This window comes from Leuresthes tenuis, unplaced genomic scaffold, assembly GCF_036924035.1.
Source record: "Leuresthes tenuis unplaced genomic scaffold, fLeuTen1.0.hap1 SCAF_16, whole genome shotgun sequence".
Lineage (NCBI taxonomy): Eukaryota > Metazoa > Chordata > Actinopteri > Atheriniformes > Atherinopsidae > Leuresthes > Leuresthes tenuis.
In genome coordinates, this window is record NW_027325370.1 from 29,865,605 (window position 1) to 29,884,607 (window position 19,003).

The 19,003-nt window shown below is 42.8% G+C and overlaps 2 protein-coding genes across 3 annotated transcripts in view; both read left to right on the top strand.

Moving 5' to 3' along the window:
* ttpal (tocopherol (alpha) transfer protein-like) overlaps positions 1-19,003 on the top strand; it is a 204,872-nt gene that overhangs the window by 182,877 nt on the left and 2,992 nt on the right. The gene's annotated exons all lie outside the window — the stretch shown is intronic.
* LOC140271510 (neural cell adhesion molecule L1.1-like) overlaps positions 1-19,003 on the top strand; it is a 138,760-nt gene that overhangs the window by 90,792 nt on the left and 28,965 nt on the right. For both annotated transcript variants that reach the window (XM_072366757.1, XM_072366758.1), the window contains 5 exons: positions 3,310-3,516; positions 4,512-4,582; positions 4,686-4,911; positions 9,137-9,243; positions 18,513-18,777. In XM_072366757.1, coding sequence (XP_072222858.1) covers positions 3,310-3,516; positions 4,512-4,582; positions 4,686-4,911; positions 9,137-9,243; positions 18,513-18,777 — 876 coding nt within the window. The remainder of the gene's footprint in view (positions 1-3,309; positions 3,517-4,511; positions 4,583-4,685; positions 4,912-9,136; positions 9,244-18,512; positions 18,778-19,003) is intronic.

Genomic DNA, 19,003 nt, shown 5'->3' on the forward strand with positions numbered 1-19,003 from the left:
CTAGGATGGTGGTGTGGTGTGGTGTGGTGGTTAGCACCGTCACCTCACAACAAGAGGGTTCCAGGTTTGATCCCTGCCTGGGGCCTTTCTGTGTGGAGTTTGCATGTTCTCCCCATGTATGCGTGGGTTCTCTCCAGGTACTCTGGCTTCCTTCCACTGTCCAAAAACATGCATGTCAGGTTTATTGGTGACTCCAAATTGTCCGTAGGAGTGAGTGTGAGTGTGCATGGTTAATTGTCTTCATGTGGCCCTGTGATGGACTGGCGACCTGTCCAGGGTTAACCCCGCCTTTCGCCCGATGAGTGCTGGGATAGGCTCCAGCCCACCCGCTACCCGATTAACGGACTGTCGGTATAGAAAATGGTTTGATGGATGATTACAATTAATTGAATTCCAATTGGCTTGAATTGGACTATATTACTTAAGTGCCTTGAGATGACAATTGTTGTAATCTGGCGCTATATAAATAAAATTGAATTGAATTTGCACATATTAGTTATAATATTTATTAGTTTATTTGTTGCTTTTTATTGAGTACTGGGCGGCAGTTGTTTCTTCTGGTTGCAACAGAAACGTACGGCTCCACCTGAAAGAGCGGACTGTCAGTCTGGGACAGTATCAGCAGTAAACTCAGGGGAATAATTGATTATTAAAAAATGTGCATTATCAAACATCTATGTGCTATTGTGTATCGGGGAATCTGTGTATTCTAGCACTAGGTCACAGAAATTGTATAACTTGTTTAGTGAAAAACTCATCTGTTCGATTCTGTATCTGCTCCTTCTATGCAAACATGGCTTTTAAAGTGCAAAGTGCTATTATTCATGTGCGATAGAATAGTCTTTATTGTCATTATATGGGGTGGTACAACGAAATTTGAGTCGTTTCGATGTAGTTTCTTAAAGTGCAATTTAGTAAATGCAAGACATTCCCACAGCCTGTGCAATATTTACAAGAACAAAAACTGCTGTCAGGACTAGTAACATAGTTCTCTTTGTTACACCCATTCCCCAACAAAGTGGATCAACCGCTTTGGTATTGATGGGTGACCTCTGGTGACCTCAAATCTGCACGTCAGGGTCTCCACCAGCTTCGGTAGCACACGGTCATGGCGCCACCTGTATCGACCTTGTGCCAGTGCTGCTCAGGTTGCTGTTCTGGGATTTAGTAGGATGTCATAAGTGGACCTTATGATGAAACGTGATGAATGTTATCAGGAAGTATAAGAGAATCTCACAAGCTAATGCACCACACCAAAGTTGTAAGCAAGTTGCAGTGTATTTTATGATTTATACTCTGCAATTTTTTCCACAAGACCGTAACTTTTTTTTTAGATGTTCTCCGCCTGGGAGCTGCTTATTGAGCTTGACTAAATCCCAAAATAAACTTTACAAATCCAAATCCAACCCACAACACAATGAATGCAGGAGCCAAATGGAAGAACCGGTAGAGGCAGTCCAGGCTAATTCTTCCCACATTACTGATAGGGAATGTCAGATTGCTAGAAAATAAAATGGACAAGCTTGGAGTACTCAGGAGGATACAAAAAGAAGATCAAGTATGGAGTATTAAGGGTTTCACTGAGACATGGCTGCAGCAGCATATACCAGATACCAATGCATCTCTACCTAGCTTTAAGACGATACAAGCTGACAGAGACACAAGGAGCAGCAGTAAAAGCAAAGGTGAAGGTATCACAGTGTTTATTAACAACATACGGTGTCATTCTGGACATTTCACTATAAAGGAGAGGCTCTGTGCCCTGAACATTGAACTGCTGGCTGTGAGTTTACGTCCATCTATCTACTAAGAGAGTTCACCTATGTAATTTTAGTGCTGTGGGGGTTTTTTTGCTTGGCACTGCTGCCAACACTGTTTGTAATGTCATCAGCTCAGTTGCCAGGCTATAAAGACAACATCCCAAGTCTCCCTCTCAGCTACACTTCCAACCTTTTGATAGTTTGTCAACTACTCCACCAGAGAACATAAAAAGTTGGATTTATTCAATTCAAATGTAAAAGTTGCATATGTCTCCTCAGCCTTGTCTTCATTAGGAAAATCAGACCACAATCTGGTTCTCCTCACCACTACCCTTTGTTAAGAAAGGAGCTGAGCACAGGGAATTGGTCATTTTGTGGCATAGGAACAATCACCTCATCTTGAACACAATCAAAGCAAAAAAGAGGATTGTGGATTTAACGAGAACATGGAATGAGAAAAACACTATGTTCTTCCTCAGTGAAGAGATGGAAGTGGTTGAGGAATACAGGTACCTGGGAGTCTACCTGTACAGCATACTGGACTGGAAATGTAACACTGTACAATGCAACAATTTTGTAATAAAGCATAGGCTATCTGTCATGGCAGATAAATACCTCAAAGGGAAAGCCTCTGGATATCTCTGGATTTTTAATGGTGCACAAGAGACCTTTTCTTCTTATTAGGAGCACTCAACATTGGAACTAACACTGCAATAGGAAGGTGCATCCTTCTTCCCTCTTAGGGATGTCAAAGTAGAAGCAACAAAGCCAAGGCTAGAAGCAACAAAGCCAAGGCAGAACTCAATCCAATTGGAAACATGTCATTTCAAGTGGGAACCACCTCTAAGCAACCCAGGAGATGTTGTAGTTTAAATGTGAACTCTGGTATTTTTAAACTTAGACCTTATTTCTAGCATGAAATACGTTTATCTACTCACCGAGTAGATAAATAGTTTGGTGAAAGTCAATGTCCGTCAGAAGATAGATTCCTCGAGATCCGTATAACGGAGTGAACATGTAGACATGCAGCCTCTAAATAAGGCATTATCTGTCTTTATTTCACCAATACTTTAAGACGAATGAATGAATGAACGCGTACTATTGCACTGTTAGCTCATAGCTGCTGTGTTGTTGTTATTGGTGGCTATCGGGGGGCTTATAGAGGGCATTCTACACACTCGTCTACTGGGATGACATCATCAACGTGTGCTGCTGCAGCACTTTTTACATCAAATTTAGACTGATCTGGAATTCCTGGACCTGTGTAAAGAAGAATATTTCAACAGCAACTCAACTAGACAGCAGGCACAATTTCTCCATAACATGGTGATCAACCAGCAGTATCTTCATCAGAGACTTCTGTGGAATGGGTGGTATGGGGTTTTAGATTAAGTTGTGCAACCCTGTGTAATAGGAAAATAACAATCAATCATTCTGGCTTGTGTTTATGCTGCTCAGAAACAATCTTGTTATGTAATAAACTGTCATTTAGAAAGAGAGTACCTGTAAATGACCATGGGGTCATTAACAATATCATATCTCCTTCCAGTGTTCATCGTGGAAGCCCAGGAGGAGCCGCATGCAAAAAAGGGAAAACAGAGATGGGAAGAGTGGAGAAGAGTACCGGGGGACTTCAACCATGCAAAACTAATCCTCCGTCCCTTTTGCACCTACCGTTTCCGGGTTATTGCTGTCAACAAAATTGACAAGAGCAGCCCAAGTAAACCTTCAAACGATCACAGCACACCACCTGCTGGTAAATGACAATCTGTACTGCCCCTGTAATTTGTCTTGATGTGTTATCAGGTAAACCGATGCTGGTTGTATTCACAATGCCAAATGTTCTTACAGATAATCAAAAATTCAAAAATTGTCCTGGGAAAAGTAAAATTACCTTATTGAAGAATAATTATTAAACTATCATTTGGTGTTGTTAGATCATTTTCAGCAATCTGCATTCCACACCTAAAAACTGAAACCATTATTAAAGATTTGCTTATTTTCTTTCTGGGAGTTCAGTACCTTTTTTATGTCTGTACACAAATGAAGGAGGAGCTCTCATCTCTATTTCTCATTTCAACTCATCTTTTCTCATCTTATAAACACTGGAGACGTTCAGGGAAATGTGTGAACAATTTGCTATTGCTGTTCACACACTTCATAACAGGAGATTTTCAATACGAGTGTCAAATATGAAGGAAAGTGCGCAGTGGGACATTTGTTTAGTGAACAGAGGAGACAGGATATGATGCATGAAGCACAATTAGGAAATTGCTGTTTTTTTTCCTCACAGCACATAGAGAATGATGGATGAGGCTCCTTAACGATTATTTGTTTTTGTGTTGATATCAATACGACATGTATTTGAGCATAACCGCAATTCACCATGGAGAAGCAGCACACCTTTTAGCAGAAAAGGGCATGAAGCAGCAACTCATTTATTGTGAGTATGCACCACACAAACTCACAATAAATGAATGTTATTCATTGCTGCATTTGCACACCGTATCACCCACTCTTCTAAAAAGATAAAGATTTAGATTGGTGTAAAACTTGTGTTCTCACATGCTTCCTCTCCAGAAAATTTCAAGAGCATTTCAAGATTGGAATACTTGTGTGAAAGCAATTTTAGTTTCTCAGCTGCCAGTTGTCATTTCATATCAAATACTCAGAAATAAAGCAGTCTCTTTCGTGAGTTAGTCCATCTCCGTCCTTCTGAAGTGTCTTTCTCTGTCTTCATCTTCCTTGCAGTCCCTGACATGAATCCCACTGGTGTACGGAGTAACTCCACAGACCCAGGGACACTGATCATCACATGGGATGTGAGTATTTAAGTTTGTTTATCCAAGCTAATGGAAGTGACCATTGTCTAATGGCAACCAAAATTAATCTAAATGCATTTTTTATTCTTTTACATCATTGTAGGAGATGGAAAAGCGCTTGCATAATGGTCAGGACTTCCACTACAAGGTGTCCTGGTGTAAGGTTGAGGGGGCAAACATGCAATGGAAAGACGCTTATGTAAAGTCGCCGCCATTTCTCGTAAACAACACAGGAACCTACACAGCATTTAAAATCAAAGTTCAGGCAGTCAACGCAGTCGGAAAAGGACCGGAACCAGAGGCTTTTATTGGACACTCCGGGGAGGATAGTACGTCACATTTGGTGTAATTTATTTCAGTTATATTTATTTATCGTATCTCCTAAAATACACACACACACACATACACAAGAAAAAAAAACATGATCCCTATTACAACAATTCATATTAAGCTATTTTAATTCAAAGCACAGAATCGCTGTTGTAATTGTAAAATCAAGATGCATTAGTCATAGAAAATGGATATTGGTTTGAAATGTCTTTATTTTCAATGTTTTTTTAGTCATAACACACACACACACACATATAACCCTTTTAGTTTATGTATGTGTATACTGCTAAATTAAATGACATTTAGTCACACCGGACTTAAGATATATCAACCAATCCATAGCTTATCCACTGAAGGCACCATCCAGTTTCAAGGCAGATGTCTGTCCTTTTCAGATTGAAATATTTACAAGAAAGTGAAAAGCTGGGCAAAAGTGAAGCCAATCCATTACCTTAAAATTACTGTGCAATGGGTTAAAACCAGGGATCCCAAACAAACTCCACTGGAGAGTGATTGTAGAGTGCAAAAGTGCAACAGCTTCTTGAGCTCCCAGTTCAGCCTCCATATGTTTGGACTTATAAGGTCAAATGTCTGTGAGAGTAGGTGGGCAGGAAATACCGTTATAGTGTTATAGTTCTTTTAAGCCTCGGGAAATCAACAGTAGAAAGTGTGACTTACCACCAAAGCTCAAATCTATGCTGGGAAAGATGAGGCTACTGACAAAGACTACGGCATGGGGAAGCAACACACGCGGCTCATCAGTTGTGCTTTTGGAAGCTGAAGAAAGTCAACCAACTAGTCCAAAAAGAGACTAGTAGGACTGCACTCCAGGACTGCTTTATCTCCACCTACTGGCTAATCTTTAGGGATGAAGCAACAAAAGCTGGAGAGGTGGATCAGGAGAAATGTGCATAAGCCATCACCAGTTCCATGAGTACATATGTGTATGATGTTACATCAACCAGCACAATCACTGTCAACCCCAACCAGAAATCCTGACTGAATGTAGAGATTCTCTTCTCTTCCTCTTCTTTGACCAGGTTTGACTGTAAATTAAAAATGGTAAATGGACGGTACTTATATAGGGCTTTTCTAGTCTAACTGACCATTCAAAGCACTTTTACACTCCAAGCCACATTCACACACACACACTCATACAGCACGTCTCAGTCAATTCAATGTTACAGTCTCAACTGTGCTTTTTTCTCTGTCACACTCATTCAAATACCGATGGATGCAACGGTAGGGGTTCAATATCTTGCACAAGGACATCGGGGAAGCGGAGAGTCAAACCAATGACCTTTCGATTGGCAGATGACTGCTCTTCCTCCTTAACTACAGCCATGATGATGTAGTACCGCTCAGAAGTGCTAAAAGTAAATCGTAGGCATTGAAAATCTGTCTATGCTGCAGGGTCACTATGAGAATTAAGAGCATTAAAGACTACACCAAAAAAGACACTACATGCTCTCAGGACTAAATGCCCTAAGGATCTTTCCATTGTTAATTTACACACTCACTTTCAAGTCTTCAGCACTTCTTCTAGCATCAGACTCATCCTAACACTCGATGAGCTGCATCCCAGCGTAACAACAGATGATGTTAGGAGGACCATTCTGAGAAAAAAAAGCCCCACAAAGCTGCAGGCCTAGACAATCTCTCAGACTGGGTCTTCAAAAACTGTACAGATCTTAATCTCCCAAGCAAAGGTACCATGGATGCTTAAGTTTTCCACTATCATCCCTGTTCCCAAGACCTCAACAGCATCACTGTCACGGCACTGAAATAGCCGTTAAACACGGAGGGACCCAAGAGCAGACAGACTCAAGAGATGGGAAAGAAATAATTTATTACAAGCAATGTTGTGATGTTGATCCACTGAATGTCTGGTCCAGTAATATCAATTGAGGAAGTACAATTAAATGGGTCCATGAGAGCTTGGATAAGAATTGCTATTTCCAGTGTGAGGGCTTACGAGATTTCCAGGAGGTTTCTGACACGGAGGGGGGTAACGGATGACACTGGCTGTGGTGTAGTTGTCCGGGATGGCGGCGGGGAGAGCTGGCAGGTATGGCAGGAAGGCAGAGTTGAGTGTAGACAATAATCAAGACACTGTGAAGAGGTTGACAGGAATATCCTGGGATCTCAGGAAAGGCAAGGTTGCACTGAGAAACAAAGGTAAACACACAGTAAGTCATACAAGGGTTTTTTACTCGAGATCAAAGAAGCACTGGGGAGCCTGATTACCAACTGAGATAGTAAGTCATTCTGGCGAAGAATGGAGCTCCTGCAGATCCTTAAGAAGCCAGCACTGATGAGTGTGGATGAGCTGCAGGTGTGCTGGCAGGATCGATCCAAACTCCCCCCAGGACTTCCTGGATACCTGCTCAGCCCCGCCTGGAACTCAAATCACAACCACAAAAAACTACAACCAAGTGTAATCATGATGATCATGCCCGAATGAATACTGACTGGTAACATCACAATAGTCATAATCGACTGATCCTGCCATCCTACCCACCTCCCTTCAGAAAGAATGGTGTATAAGTTTAAGGGCCCAAACAACAAGGCTGAGAAAAAGATTCCTACCTGAAGCTGTCTGACTCACTAACGCTGCTCCATTTTAGAGCCTTTTTATAATGCAGTACTGTTACAGACTTATGATTTTTCTCATGTATGATAATGCTGTCATCATTATATCCATATTCATCATTAATATATACACTGTTACACTCTATAGAACCCTTTTATGTGCAATGACATGGTCTTGTTATGTTGTATTCATGTTGATATTTATTATTTCACATTTGCTATACTTAAAGGGGAACTCCGTTTTTTTTTTTTTAAACCTAGACCTTATTTCTGGCATGAAATACGTTTATCTACTCACCAAGAACAGTTTGGCGAAAGTCCGCGTTCTTCGGAAGCTATTTAGAAAACTTGTGATTGGCGTATATCCATATAACGGAGTGAACAGGGCAGGGACGATGCAGCCTCTAAATAAGACATTATCTGTCTTTATTTCACTAATACTTTAAGATGAATGAATGAACGAACGCGTACTATAGCTCTGTTAGCGCATAGCTACTGTTATGTGGCTAATTGCAGCTATAGGAGACCTAACGGAGGGAATTCTACACACACCTCTACTGGGAAGACTTCATATATATATATATATATATATATATATATATATATATATTGCTTTTAATGACATTATACATATTGTGTCCTGATTCCCTGTAGATTTAGTGTCCTTATTAATATGATTCTTTGTTGACAAAAAAAGAGTAAATAAACAAAACAGAAATCCCAGTTCTTAGCTGTTGATGGCATGTTGACTAAATCTCCCAGTTACCATTCAGAGGTAGTGATAACATAAGCATACAGCTGTATCCGTATACCTCCAAACAAGTGGTGAAGTGGTGAAGATATATACACTGTCTTATCAGTGTAAAACCTGAAATGGAAACGTCTCGGGCAACACTAATGTTAAAGCAAACAAAAAAAATATTTGACAGTTTGGTTGTGACTTTGTGGTTGTCAGCCTTTAATTTTGTACCATCTTGTACAAAAATAAAGGCTTGATATTATACACAATAAGTACAAGCCAAAAGGCAAAACATGGAATCCACAGTCTTGGAGGATGTTTATTCAGCAGTTGTTTTTTTTTTTAAAGGAAAAATAAAGCCAGTCAAACAAAATAGTAAAATAAAATAATAGTCAAATATAGTCAAAATGCTATCAAAAAGTATCATAAAGCGCAGTTGTATGAAGAAGGCTAAAAGTATATTTTTGCTTGTTTAGTCTGTACATATGTATTAGGACTGAGGATGATGCCTCTCTCTTGTCTTAGAATTTGGAATTTTTTTTTTCAGTGATAAAACTATCATGGTTTACAAAGGTACTCTACAAAGTGTACAGTTTACCATATAAAAAATTATAAAGGAATGGGTTAGGTATCCTGTTGTACCACTGATATAAGCAACATAAGCTTGTGATTTTTGTAATGGTGGTCTACATAATAACTATTTCTTGTTCTTGAGATACTGTGATTATTCATTTGAGTATAAAAGCAGAAGTCTGACAAGCTTTCTTTTGATATGCTAATTTAGTATAATGGTGTTGTATTGAATACTTACCTATTCTTATTCTTACTCCTTCATTGATGCTTGTCTCACATTCCATTAATTTTGTGTCATCTTCTTTATCTCTTCTATTCAGAGCCAGGGGAGGCTCCAAGCGGAGTTTCATCCACTGTGTTGAACAGCACAGTCATAGTGACATGGAACCAAATCCAAAAGGTCCGAGGTTTGCTGCTGGGATACAAGGTATCAGTTATTACAACAAATCTCCTATGTGCTACAGAGGCTATGCTATTTAATTATTTGGGTTTGTTATTTATATAATTTTTTACAACACAATTTGTTATACATGAATTAGCTCGTGTTTAGCTGGTGTTGCAGCAGCTGTATATGTTTATCCATAGATACATCTTTCAACTTGTGGTCATTTAAATCATTTTCTTCTTCTAGTAGCAGAGTGTTTGTCATCAATATTCTGATAAGAGAGTGAAAGGAGAAGCAAAGACTGAGGGGGAAAGGAAAGGAAGGGAAGGAGAGAGGGCACAATATAGGGGGAGGAATAGGGGAAGGTAGGGGAGAAGGAAAGAGAGAGGGAACAGTGAGGGGAGGGAGGGAGAAGAAAAGGAAGGGAAGGGAGAGAAAGAGAAGAAAAATATAAGAGGTGGGATAAGAAAAAGATTAGGAAATAAAAGGGATAATGGGGAGAGAATGGAGAGAGAGGAAAAAGGGGAGGGTAAAAACATGAGAGAGGAGAGAAGAAGCTGGGAGAAAAAGAGAGGAGGAGAAAGAGAACAGGGTGAAGGGACTAATTGTGTCTTTGTGTTATGTGCTGTAAGTATGTATAATTTTGTTATGGGTATTTCAACCTCGGTACCTCTTGGAGAATCAGCTAGATTGTGGATATGGCAAGGTTAGGTGTGGGTAAATATTTTCTCAATAATCTCCCCCTGCCACTCAACAAAAGCTCAAGGGTTTGGTGTGGAGATTAAAGGTAGGCACTCTCATTCGTGATTAGGTCAACACCTATTGTACTGGTATGTTATGCAAGGTCCTTGAGTGACTTAAAAGGCTCCAAATTGTTGTAATGTACTCTATAAGATGCCTGATCACTTTGAGCTTAAACTGGTAGTGCCAGTGTTGAATGGACACATTACTCCTTTGTGTTTTATGTGGTGCACTTTATCAGGAGGGGAGGAGGAGGAAGGGAGAGTGGAAGTGAATACGGGATCTGGATGTGCTGGGATGCTGCATGCATTGGACAATAGGGCACAGCCCCCAATCTTGTTAATGGGTGTTTTGTGGTGCGGAGAAAGAATTGGAGATAGTGGCTTTATAGGATGGTAGTATTGTGCCAGAGTCAGGAGAGTTTAGGAAGAAGAGGTAAGGGGAAGATTAGAATTAGGAGAATAGGTTTGAGGGGGGTTGGGGTATGAGGAGGATCAGGGTGAGGTTAGAATTGGGTGAATGGGAAAAGAAAGAAAGAAAGAAAGAAAGAAAGAAAGATTTTTTTTTATTTTGAAACAACCTTTATTCCAAAATCTTTCTATTTACAGTATTTATTTTTTCACAAACTCAAAACCAAGCTAAAAAAAAACTAAAACAAAACCACGAAAAAAAAATGAAAAAGACCAGACAAAAATTTTTTGAAAGTTCAGGATCAGAGATTGTTCTCTGACAGAGCACAGGACATCCTTCACTCCCCATATTTTTACAAAGTCTTATAAAAACTGAAATCGATTTTTATCCAAGCTGCCATCAGTGCAGTCACCATAGCCACCACGTCTTCTGACCCCTGACCTCTGACCCTGTTCTTTCTGGTCGTCCAAATGGCCAACTTTGCTGTCCCTGAAACAAAATTTAGCAATTGGTGTACAGCCTTCTGTTTAGCACAATACAGTGGGCCAAAAATAAAAAGACTAAAAGAAAATACCTGACCAAACCCCTCAAACCACCTTTGAAGGTGTCTGAAAAGAGCCTCCAGTCTGGGACACTGGACAAAAAGATGGCCAACTGTCTCGGACTGGGAGCAGAAAAGACAGGCGTCCCCCGTGTTTGGATCAAGGTGCACCAGATACCTGCCCCGTATACAATCCTCCACTGGAGGTCTCCTGTCCGTTTGTTGCCAGGAGGTTTGTACAGGGACCTCCAACAGCCCTTCGGGGAAGCTCCCACGCCAAAAACCTCAGTCCACCTCAACACCTTCACCCCTGCCAGCGAGCGTAAGTTTAAGACCTTGAAGCAGAGGAAGTAAATTTCTTTCTTCCCCAGAGTCTCAAGGTCGGTGGACTCGGAGGTTCCTAGACTCAGCAAGTCATTCTCCTCTGGCTGCCATTGTCCCACCGCTGGAGAAACAGCCAGGGATGGAAAAACGTACTCACATTCATCATCCCATTGGTCAGATAGAGTCCGGTTTTCAGCAAACGCCCTGTGGCCTGCTGGCAGGGAAACACAGATCTCTTGCACCAGCCTGAGCAGCACTCTGGTGGACTTGAGGTACAGCTGGTCTGCCAGGTGAGGGACAGATGTTTTTAACAGATGGCCAAGTTTCACCAGTCCAGCCTCTCTCAGTCGAACTCTCAGGCTGGCTGGTGTTTACAAAGAGTGGCTCTTCAAAGAGCCACATCCCCGGTGTGGTCCCCCGGTGTGGTCCCAGTCTTCCTTTTAGAGGTCTGCCAGGCCTGGAGCACCGACCGGTAGAAAGAAGTCAGTCCGGTTAAATCCACAGCCTGAGGCTGTATCAGGAACAAGTGTCTGTCAAAGCCTAGATGTCCAGCTTTCCTCAGCAGGAGACAGGCAATGTCCGTCCATGGCAGACCAATAGTGTAGAGCAGCCTCTGGGTGGTTTGCAGTCTGAATGCTGCAACACGAGACATGATGTCCACGAGTCCTTGTCCCCCTTCCTGCACAGGAAGATATAGGACAGCAGCCCGGGTCCAGTGCCGCCCTGACCAGAAAAAGTCCACGATTTTCCTCTGAATATCTTCGATCAGGCCTCTTGGTGGAGGTAAGACAGTCAGCTTGTGCCAAAGGGCCGAGGCGACCAAGTTATTAGCAATGAGAACCCGACCCCTGTAGGAGAGCTGAAAGAGCAACCATTTCCATTTGGTTAGTCTGGCACACACCTTCTCCAGAACACCCTCCCAGTTCTTCCTTTCATATTCCTCAGTCCCCAGAAAGACGCCTAAAAACCTGAGTCCCTGTCTTCCCCAGCCCAGGTTCCCTGGTAGTTTTGGCGTCTGTCTGTCTGTCCAGTGTCCGATAAGTAAAGCCTCACTCTTTTCCCAGTTGATTTTAGCAGAAGAAGCTTTCTGATATATTTTGAGGCTTTCCGTTAGGTTGTCTATGTCCGTCTGGTCCCTAATAAACACGTTTATGTCATCAGCATAAGCTGATAACACCAGTGGAGGTCGCTGAGGTAAACCAGGTAATATGATACCTTGCATTTTTTACCTTAGTCTGCAAAGGAAGGGTTCGATGGCTATTGAGTAGAGCTGTCCAGAGATGGGACAGCCCTGTCTAATCCCCCTCCTTACCTATACTGGACTGCTCAGTCCTCCACCCACCTTCACCAAACAGCAAGCATCTGTGTACAACAAACCCAGCAGTGACAAAAAAAACCCACCAAAAGCAAAAGCCCTTAAAGTTCTAAAAAGAAAACCATGATCCACCCTGTCGAACGCCTTTTCTTGGTCCAGTGAGAAAACCCCGATATCAAAACTATACAATTTGCACATGTCAAACAAATCCCTCATTAAAAAAAAGGTTATCCATGATGGCCCGGTCCGGGACACAGTAGGATTGGTCCCTGTGGATGATCCCATCCAGCACTTTTTTGAGCCTGTTGGCAAACACCTTGGATAATAGTTTGTAGTCTGTGCACAATAGAGCTACAGGCCTCCAGTTTTTTAAAAGCGCCAGATCCCCTTTTTTTGGGATGATGGAAAGAACGGCGCTCCTGCAGGAGGCCGGCAGTAAACCTGTCCCTGAACACTCCTGCAGCACATCCCACAGGTCAGCACCCAATACCTTCCAAAAGTGTTTGTGAAAGTCTGCAGGTAAGCCGTCCAGCCCCGGGGTCCGACCAGACACTAACTGTCCCACTGCAGTGGTCAGCTCCTCCAGCGAAATTTGGGCATCCATGGAGGTCTTATCCTCAGGACTCAGCTGAGGAAGTCCCCGCAACAGCGCATCCTGGCACCCTCTGTGGATGTCCTCCGCGCTGAACAGGGCGCTGTAAAATTCCACTGCATGCCTCCTCATTTCAGCCTGGTTTGTGGTTGTTTTTCCGTCAGGCAGACGGAGACAAACCATCTGCTTTTTCCGAGAGACGGATTTCTCCAAATTAAAAAAGAAAGCGGTGGGAGCATCCATGTCCCGGACGGTGGTGAAACGTGCTCTGACCAAAGCCCCTTTTACCCTCTCCTGTAAAAACGTGCTGAGTTCCTGTCTTTTCTGGTGCAGTGTGTGTGTGTCTGTACTGCGGTGTGTGTGCAGTCTGTCCTCCATGTCCCCCTGATGTCCTACTCTAAGTGCTGTATGGTCCTTCTGACCTGTGTTGTGGAGTGACTGGTATATTGCTGACAGAAAACCCTAATATGTACCTTACCTACCTCCCACCACTGACTCAAAATCACCCTTCCTCCCTCTCCAAATTTCCCAGAAAGCCTCAAACTTTTTACAAAAATCGGTGTCGTGCAGCAGCTTAGTGTTAAAGTGCCAGTGCGAGCTGTGTTTGGGTGTTTGTGTGATGTGAAAATCTAAAGTGACTAAATGGTGATCAGCAAAACCTACAGGATAAATGTGACTGTTTAATAATCTATTACTATAGGACTGTGAGATGTAGACCCTGTCTAACCTGGCTGCACTCAACCCCCCATCCACCACCTTCACCCATGTGTATTGTCTGTCTTTTGGATGTTTGACCCTCCACGCATCCACTACCCCCACCTCCGCTCCCAGCTGCCTCAAGGCTGCAGCAGACCGCAAGTGGGGCTCCTGCCCGGTCCTGTCCAGGGTGAAATCTGTCGTGCAGTTCCAGTCTCCTCCCATAACTAGGCAGTCATCCTGACTGCACTGCTTCACAAAGGCAGAGACCCTCTGAAACAAGTCCAGTCTTTCTGAGCCCAGGTTTGGGGCATAGATGTTGAGGAGGCAGAAACTGAAGCCTTGAATTTGGGCTTTGACAGCCACAGCTCTGCCTGCCATGATCTCAGAGGTGGAGGTGATGGTAATGTCCAAGCCCGGAGAGACCAGAGTGGCCACACCTGCAGACAGGTTAGTGCCATGCGACAAGGTGTGATGGCCTCTCCACCACAGACCCCAGTCCACCTCATGTCACTGTGTGTCTCTTGCAGGAAAATAATGTCCAGCTTTTTGTCCGAGATCATCTGTGACACTAGTTCTCTTTTATTTTGGTCTCTCCCATCGTTTATATTTAAAGTTCCTATTTTTATTTTATCCATAGGAAATAAATAAATAAAGACAGAAAGTGACAGAGGTAGCAGTAGAAAAAAGATCCCATTCATCATCATCATCATCATTATCATTCATTTATGCACTCTTAACCGTTTAGACCCTTTTCCTTTCTTTGTTCTTATTGTTTTTCTTAAAGCTGTTACGTGTTTCCTTAATCTATAACGTTTTTTTTTCATCCAAGATGTCGAGACCGACCATCTTTTGTAAATTCTTTACAGAATTTATAAATTTGTCCGGATCTGGAAAAAAATCAGTAATTTTTACAGATTGCCCAAAGGTTTCATCTAAAAAACTGTCAATATCCTCTAATGAGTACATGTCACCACTGTACTGTGAGTCTGCTACAGACAGACAGTCCGATTCTGAATCACACTCCATCTCGTCTTCCTCCTCACCCACAATCACACCTGCCTCCCCCCTTCTAACCTCTGCACCAGCAGCCAGACTTTGGTCAGACTCTGGTACCTGTCCACCACCACTGTGTCCCCCACTGACCTCCTCTGCTACTGTCTGGACCTCCTCTGCTCCTCCTGGGGTTTTTTCTGAAACAGCCGAGCTGTCTTCAGCTGCTGCCTCAGCTGCTCTCTCAGCTGCCTCAGTCTGTCTCTTGGAGGTTTCTCCTCCATCAGAGGTGGCAGCTGCCGCCGCCTCATCTCCGGAAACCGCGGCGGTGTGGGAGCTTCCCTCAGCGGGCCTGTGAGGACAGGCGACCCGCTTGTGCCCCACATTCGAAACATTTTAAGTTCCCCGTGCTAGCATACACCATGTACAATCCATCACCATGTCTTACCTTAAATGACACGTCCAGTGTTTGTGACGGACAGGTGAGGAACATGAACACCTGCCTGCGGAACGACTGGACGTGTCTCAGTTTATCGCTCTTGCAGCCTAAACCCACTGTTTTGAACCCGCTCGCCATTTTACCGAAGCGCTGCAGCTCCTGCTCAAGCGCCTCATTGGGGATGAACGGTAGAACACCGGAGATGGTGACCCGTGTGGAGGGCACGGCGAGCGGGGACACCTGCAGGTACAACCCGTTCACCGTCACACCACTCGCCAACAAATTTGCCACCATTCTCTCCTCTTTAACAAAGACCACTACTCCTTTGTTCATTCTAGAGGCGTGGGACAGGTTGGCGTGCCCAACCTGATCTCCCACAGCCAGGAGAACTTCCTCCACCGGCACTGCCGGGTCCGGCAGAATCCGCACCCCGTGCCGGATTGAGAGGGAAAGCATCCCCGAGGACGCCATCCCTGCCGTGAAACACGGCTAACCCTCCACCAAAACACACCAACAAAAAAGAAAACCTACACTTAACTACGCAGACAAAAAGAGTATAGAAGATGGGAGGAAAGAAAATGTGGGGGAGAAAAAGAAAGAAAGAAGAAACAAGGATGAGAGCAGGAGAGAGAACTGAATGAGAAAGGTTCAGCTTTGGGTAGGGCAATGTATTTGAACACATATTCTGAGGATTTTTGGACATTTTCTTGGCAGTATGCTTATTTTGATCTCTGTTCTGCAGCCTAGTTTATCTTGCACAGCTAGTGTGGGGAGCCCAGGGACATGTGCACACTAACTTGTGGCTAGAATATGGGATATGGGACTGGATAATGTAGTGGTATGATTGCCATGTAGGGGGTTCAAATCCCCTACATGAAAGGTACTACCTCCAGTAGGGGTCCTTAGGCAAGACCCCTTTACGCTATCTGCCTACCTGTAAGTCGCTTTGGATAAAAGCGTCTGCTGAATGCATAAACATAAACATAGAATAAGTTTGAAAATTTCAGGACTTATCATTAGTGGTGTACTACAGGGTCATTGTGCGTTTCAGACATATGTCACTCTTGCCTGTGGAGGCCCTTTGGGGTAATCACTCTCCAGGGTTAGTCCCATCACCAGTTGAGAGGCCCAAAATGACGAAGGAAGATAAAAAGATGGATGAAAAGATCCACTGGCAGTAGTGGAGTAAAATGGTGAAGCTGATGTGGTTTTGTTGGTTAGAAAATTTTAGCCAGTTGGGGTTTTTTTTTTAAACGAAGACCTTATTTATGACATGAAATACGTTTATCTACTCACCGAGAACAGTGTGGCGAAAGTTGGCATCCTTCGGAAGCCATTTAGAAAACTCGCAATCGGCGTATATCCAAACTGTTCTCGGTTAGTAGATAAACGTATTTCATGCCAAAAATAAGGTCTAGATTTAAAAATACCGGAGTTCCCCTTTAAGTTGTTAGACATAAAAAATATTTTCAATGCTGGTGGATGTTTTTCTAAGAAACCAGGCTGTTCAAAATGGGGATCAAATAGCATTAGGCGCATTCCCACTGTAGGAACCTTTTGCAGTTCCTATAACTTTTTCAGGAATATGGCTATTTTTTCGCGCATTCGGACACACAGGAACTCGGGACTACAGCCCTCAGTTCCTGTAACCATTTTAGCTCCTTCCCTGAGGCAGAGTCTTTTCTGGGTTCCATAGGAACACATATGACGTAGGTGTTTGGTGGTTGGTAGCTACACCCCTTGTCTGAAATATTCACTCATAAGACATGGACACAACCGGCGCCTGTTTAATAAGTTAAACTTAGACGTCGTCTCCTTTGTCTGCGGCGCTCTGCTCTCCTTCTTTCCTTCATGAAACGAAGAAGTATCGCCTGCTGCTCGATTCTTCATCTCCCGACTCTCGGTGTGCGCTCTTCCAGCCTCCATCTTAGACGCCTGATCGTCCATGATTAATATCACCGTCATGCAGACCATGAACACGGTGGCCTCCTCGCTCTCCATGTTAGCTTCTTGGTGGTGTTGTTTTCTTCTTTCCTTACTTTTCGCGGGTTTTGTTGTTGAGTGTGGCGCTACAGTAACACGTCACTCTCGCAGACAGTTGCGTCACATCAGTCCCGACCAAGGTCCCCGACTTCTGTACGAATGCAAAATGAAACAGTTCCCCTGGGGAAGGGCAGTTCTTATAACTAAATTCGAGGTGGACAGTTCTTAGAACTCTCTGTCAGAATGCGCCTAATGACTCACCAGTTCCACAGTGCTGTCCAATAGGCAGAAGATGGGCGGCTGCATACTTACCAAAACACAATAAAAAGATTTTAATGGTTCTTGACACCGTCAAGTTACAGTACAGTCCAGTACACCCAGTGATCAGATGGGTTCAAAGTCAAGTCAAGATGTGCTGAAAAAGTAGCCATGGCTCAGATGAACGTGTAACTTCTTTGGCTTGTAAATAATTTAAGATAGTTGAGATATTCAGAAACTTTTTCAGCAGTATTAATCAGTTGCTAGCCTAATTACTAATTCATTACTTAAGTTGCAAGACGTCTTATGCTATCAACCTGGGCTTTATGAAATTGTGTAGGGCTTTTTTTCCAAATTATTATTTCAAAATTTATTTTCAGATTTTAGGAATAGCCTAATTTAAGTAAAGTATGCTTGTAGTTATAGCTACTGCTTGCTATTTCTCCATGATCTGTTACAATTCCAGCTAAACATTTGAAATGTTTTAGTTAAGTCAATATTGAAAATAGTGTCAGATTCTGTAAGAATGAGAGACTGAGAAAATGTCAAGAAAATTTCTATGCTAACATAGGCACTTGTTAAGCTCACACGGCGATGCAAATGCTGTAAAAATTCCTAAATAGTGGCATTTTTTAAAGTGCAATTGAAAGATTCGAAAGGGAAAAGCGATAATTTGATTTGATCTGTGATTTTACTCAGTGTGTCAGTTGGAGTTACATTAACCAAAATACTGAACCCCAAGATGCCCCTGAAACTTTTAGTGGTGAGCTAGTGTTTGTAGATAGAGAGAAGAACCACATGTACAACTGAGAAGGGCTGTCCAACTGTATGCTTGAATGTGACTTGAATGAGTTCTGCAAAGTGCTTTGAGTGGTTAACAATAATGAGAAACTTAAGACGATGTTTGATGCAGTTGCAAATAAATTTGACTTATGTCAGCTTGACTAATTATTTTAGCTTTGTAGTAAATCTAGCAATGATAGCTCACATTTTTTACTATTGTTTGCCCTCATGCCAGATCTACATCAAAAGGTTGGGTCCTCAGAATGGACGAGGCCGGCGGTCTCTTGCCAAACAACACCATGTGCAAGAGAGAGAAAGAATGCAGCATGTGAAACACAGAGTCAATGACAGTTGGGTGGAGGAGGTTCAAGGCACAAATACATCAAAGGAAGTGACAGGTCTGCGTCTTTTCTCTCGGTATGAGGTTTCAGTCACTGCCTTCAACAGCAAAGGGGAAAGCCCTCGCTCCCCACCCCATCACTTCAACACCCCAGAGGGAGGTGAGTTCAAAGTAAAATCAGAATTTTGTATAAATGGCTCATTTAGATTTGTTGCTAACTTGCATCTTAGTTGACCTGATTACAGTTGATAAGCGATAACTACATATTCACACCTATTGTTACATTGCATCCCCAAATGCACTCTCAGTAAATACTTGGGATTGGATCTCAGCTTCGTATGCAAAAAAACATGTTGCTGAAATGTGTTAAAACATAGTTAAATAAA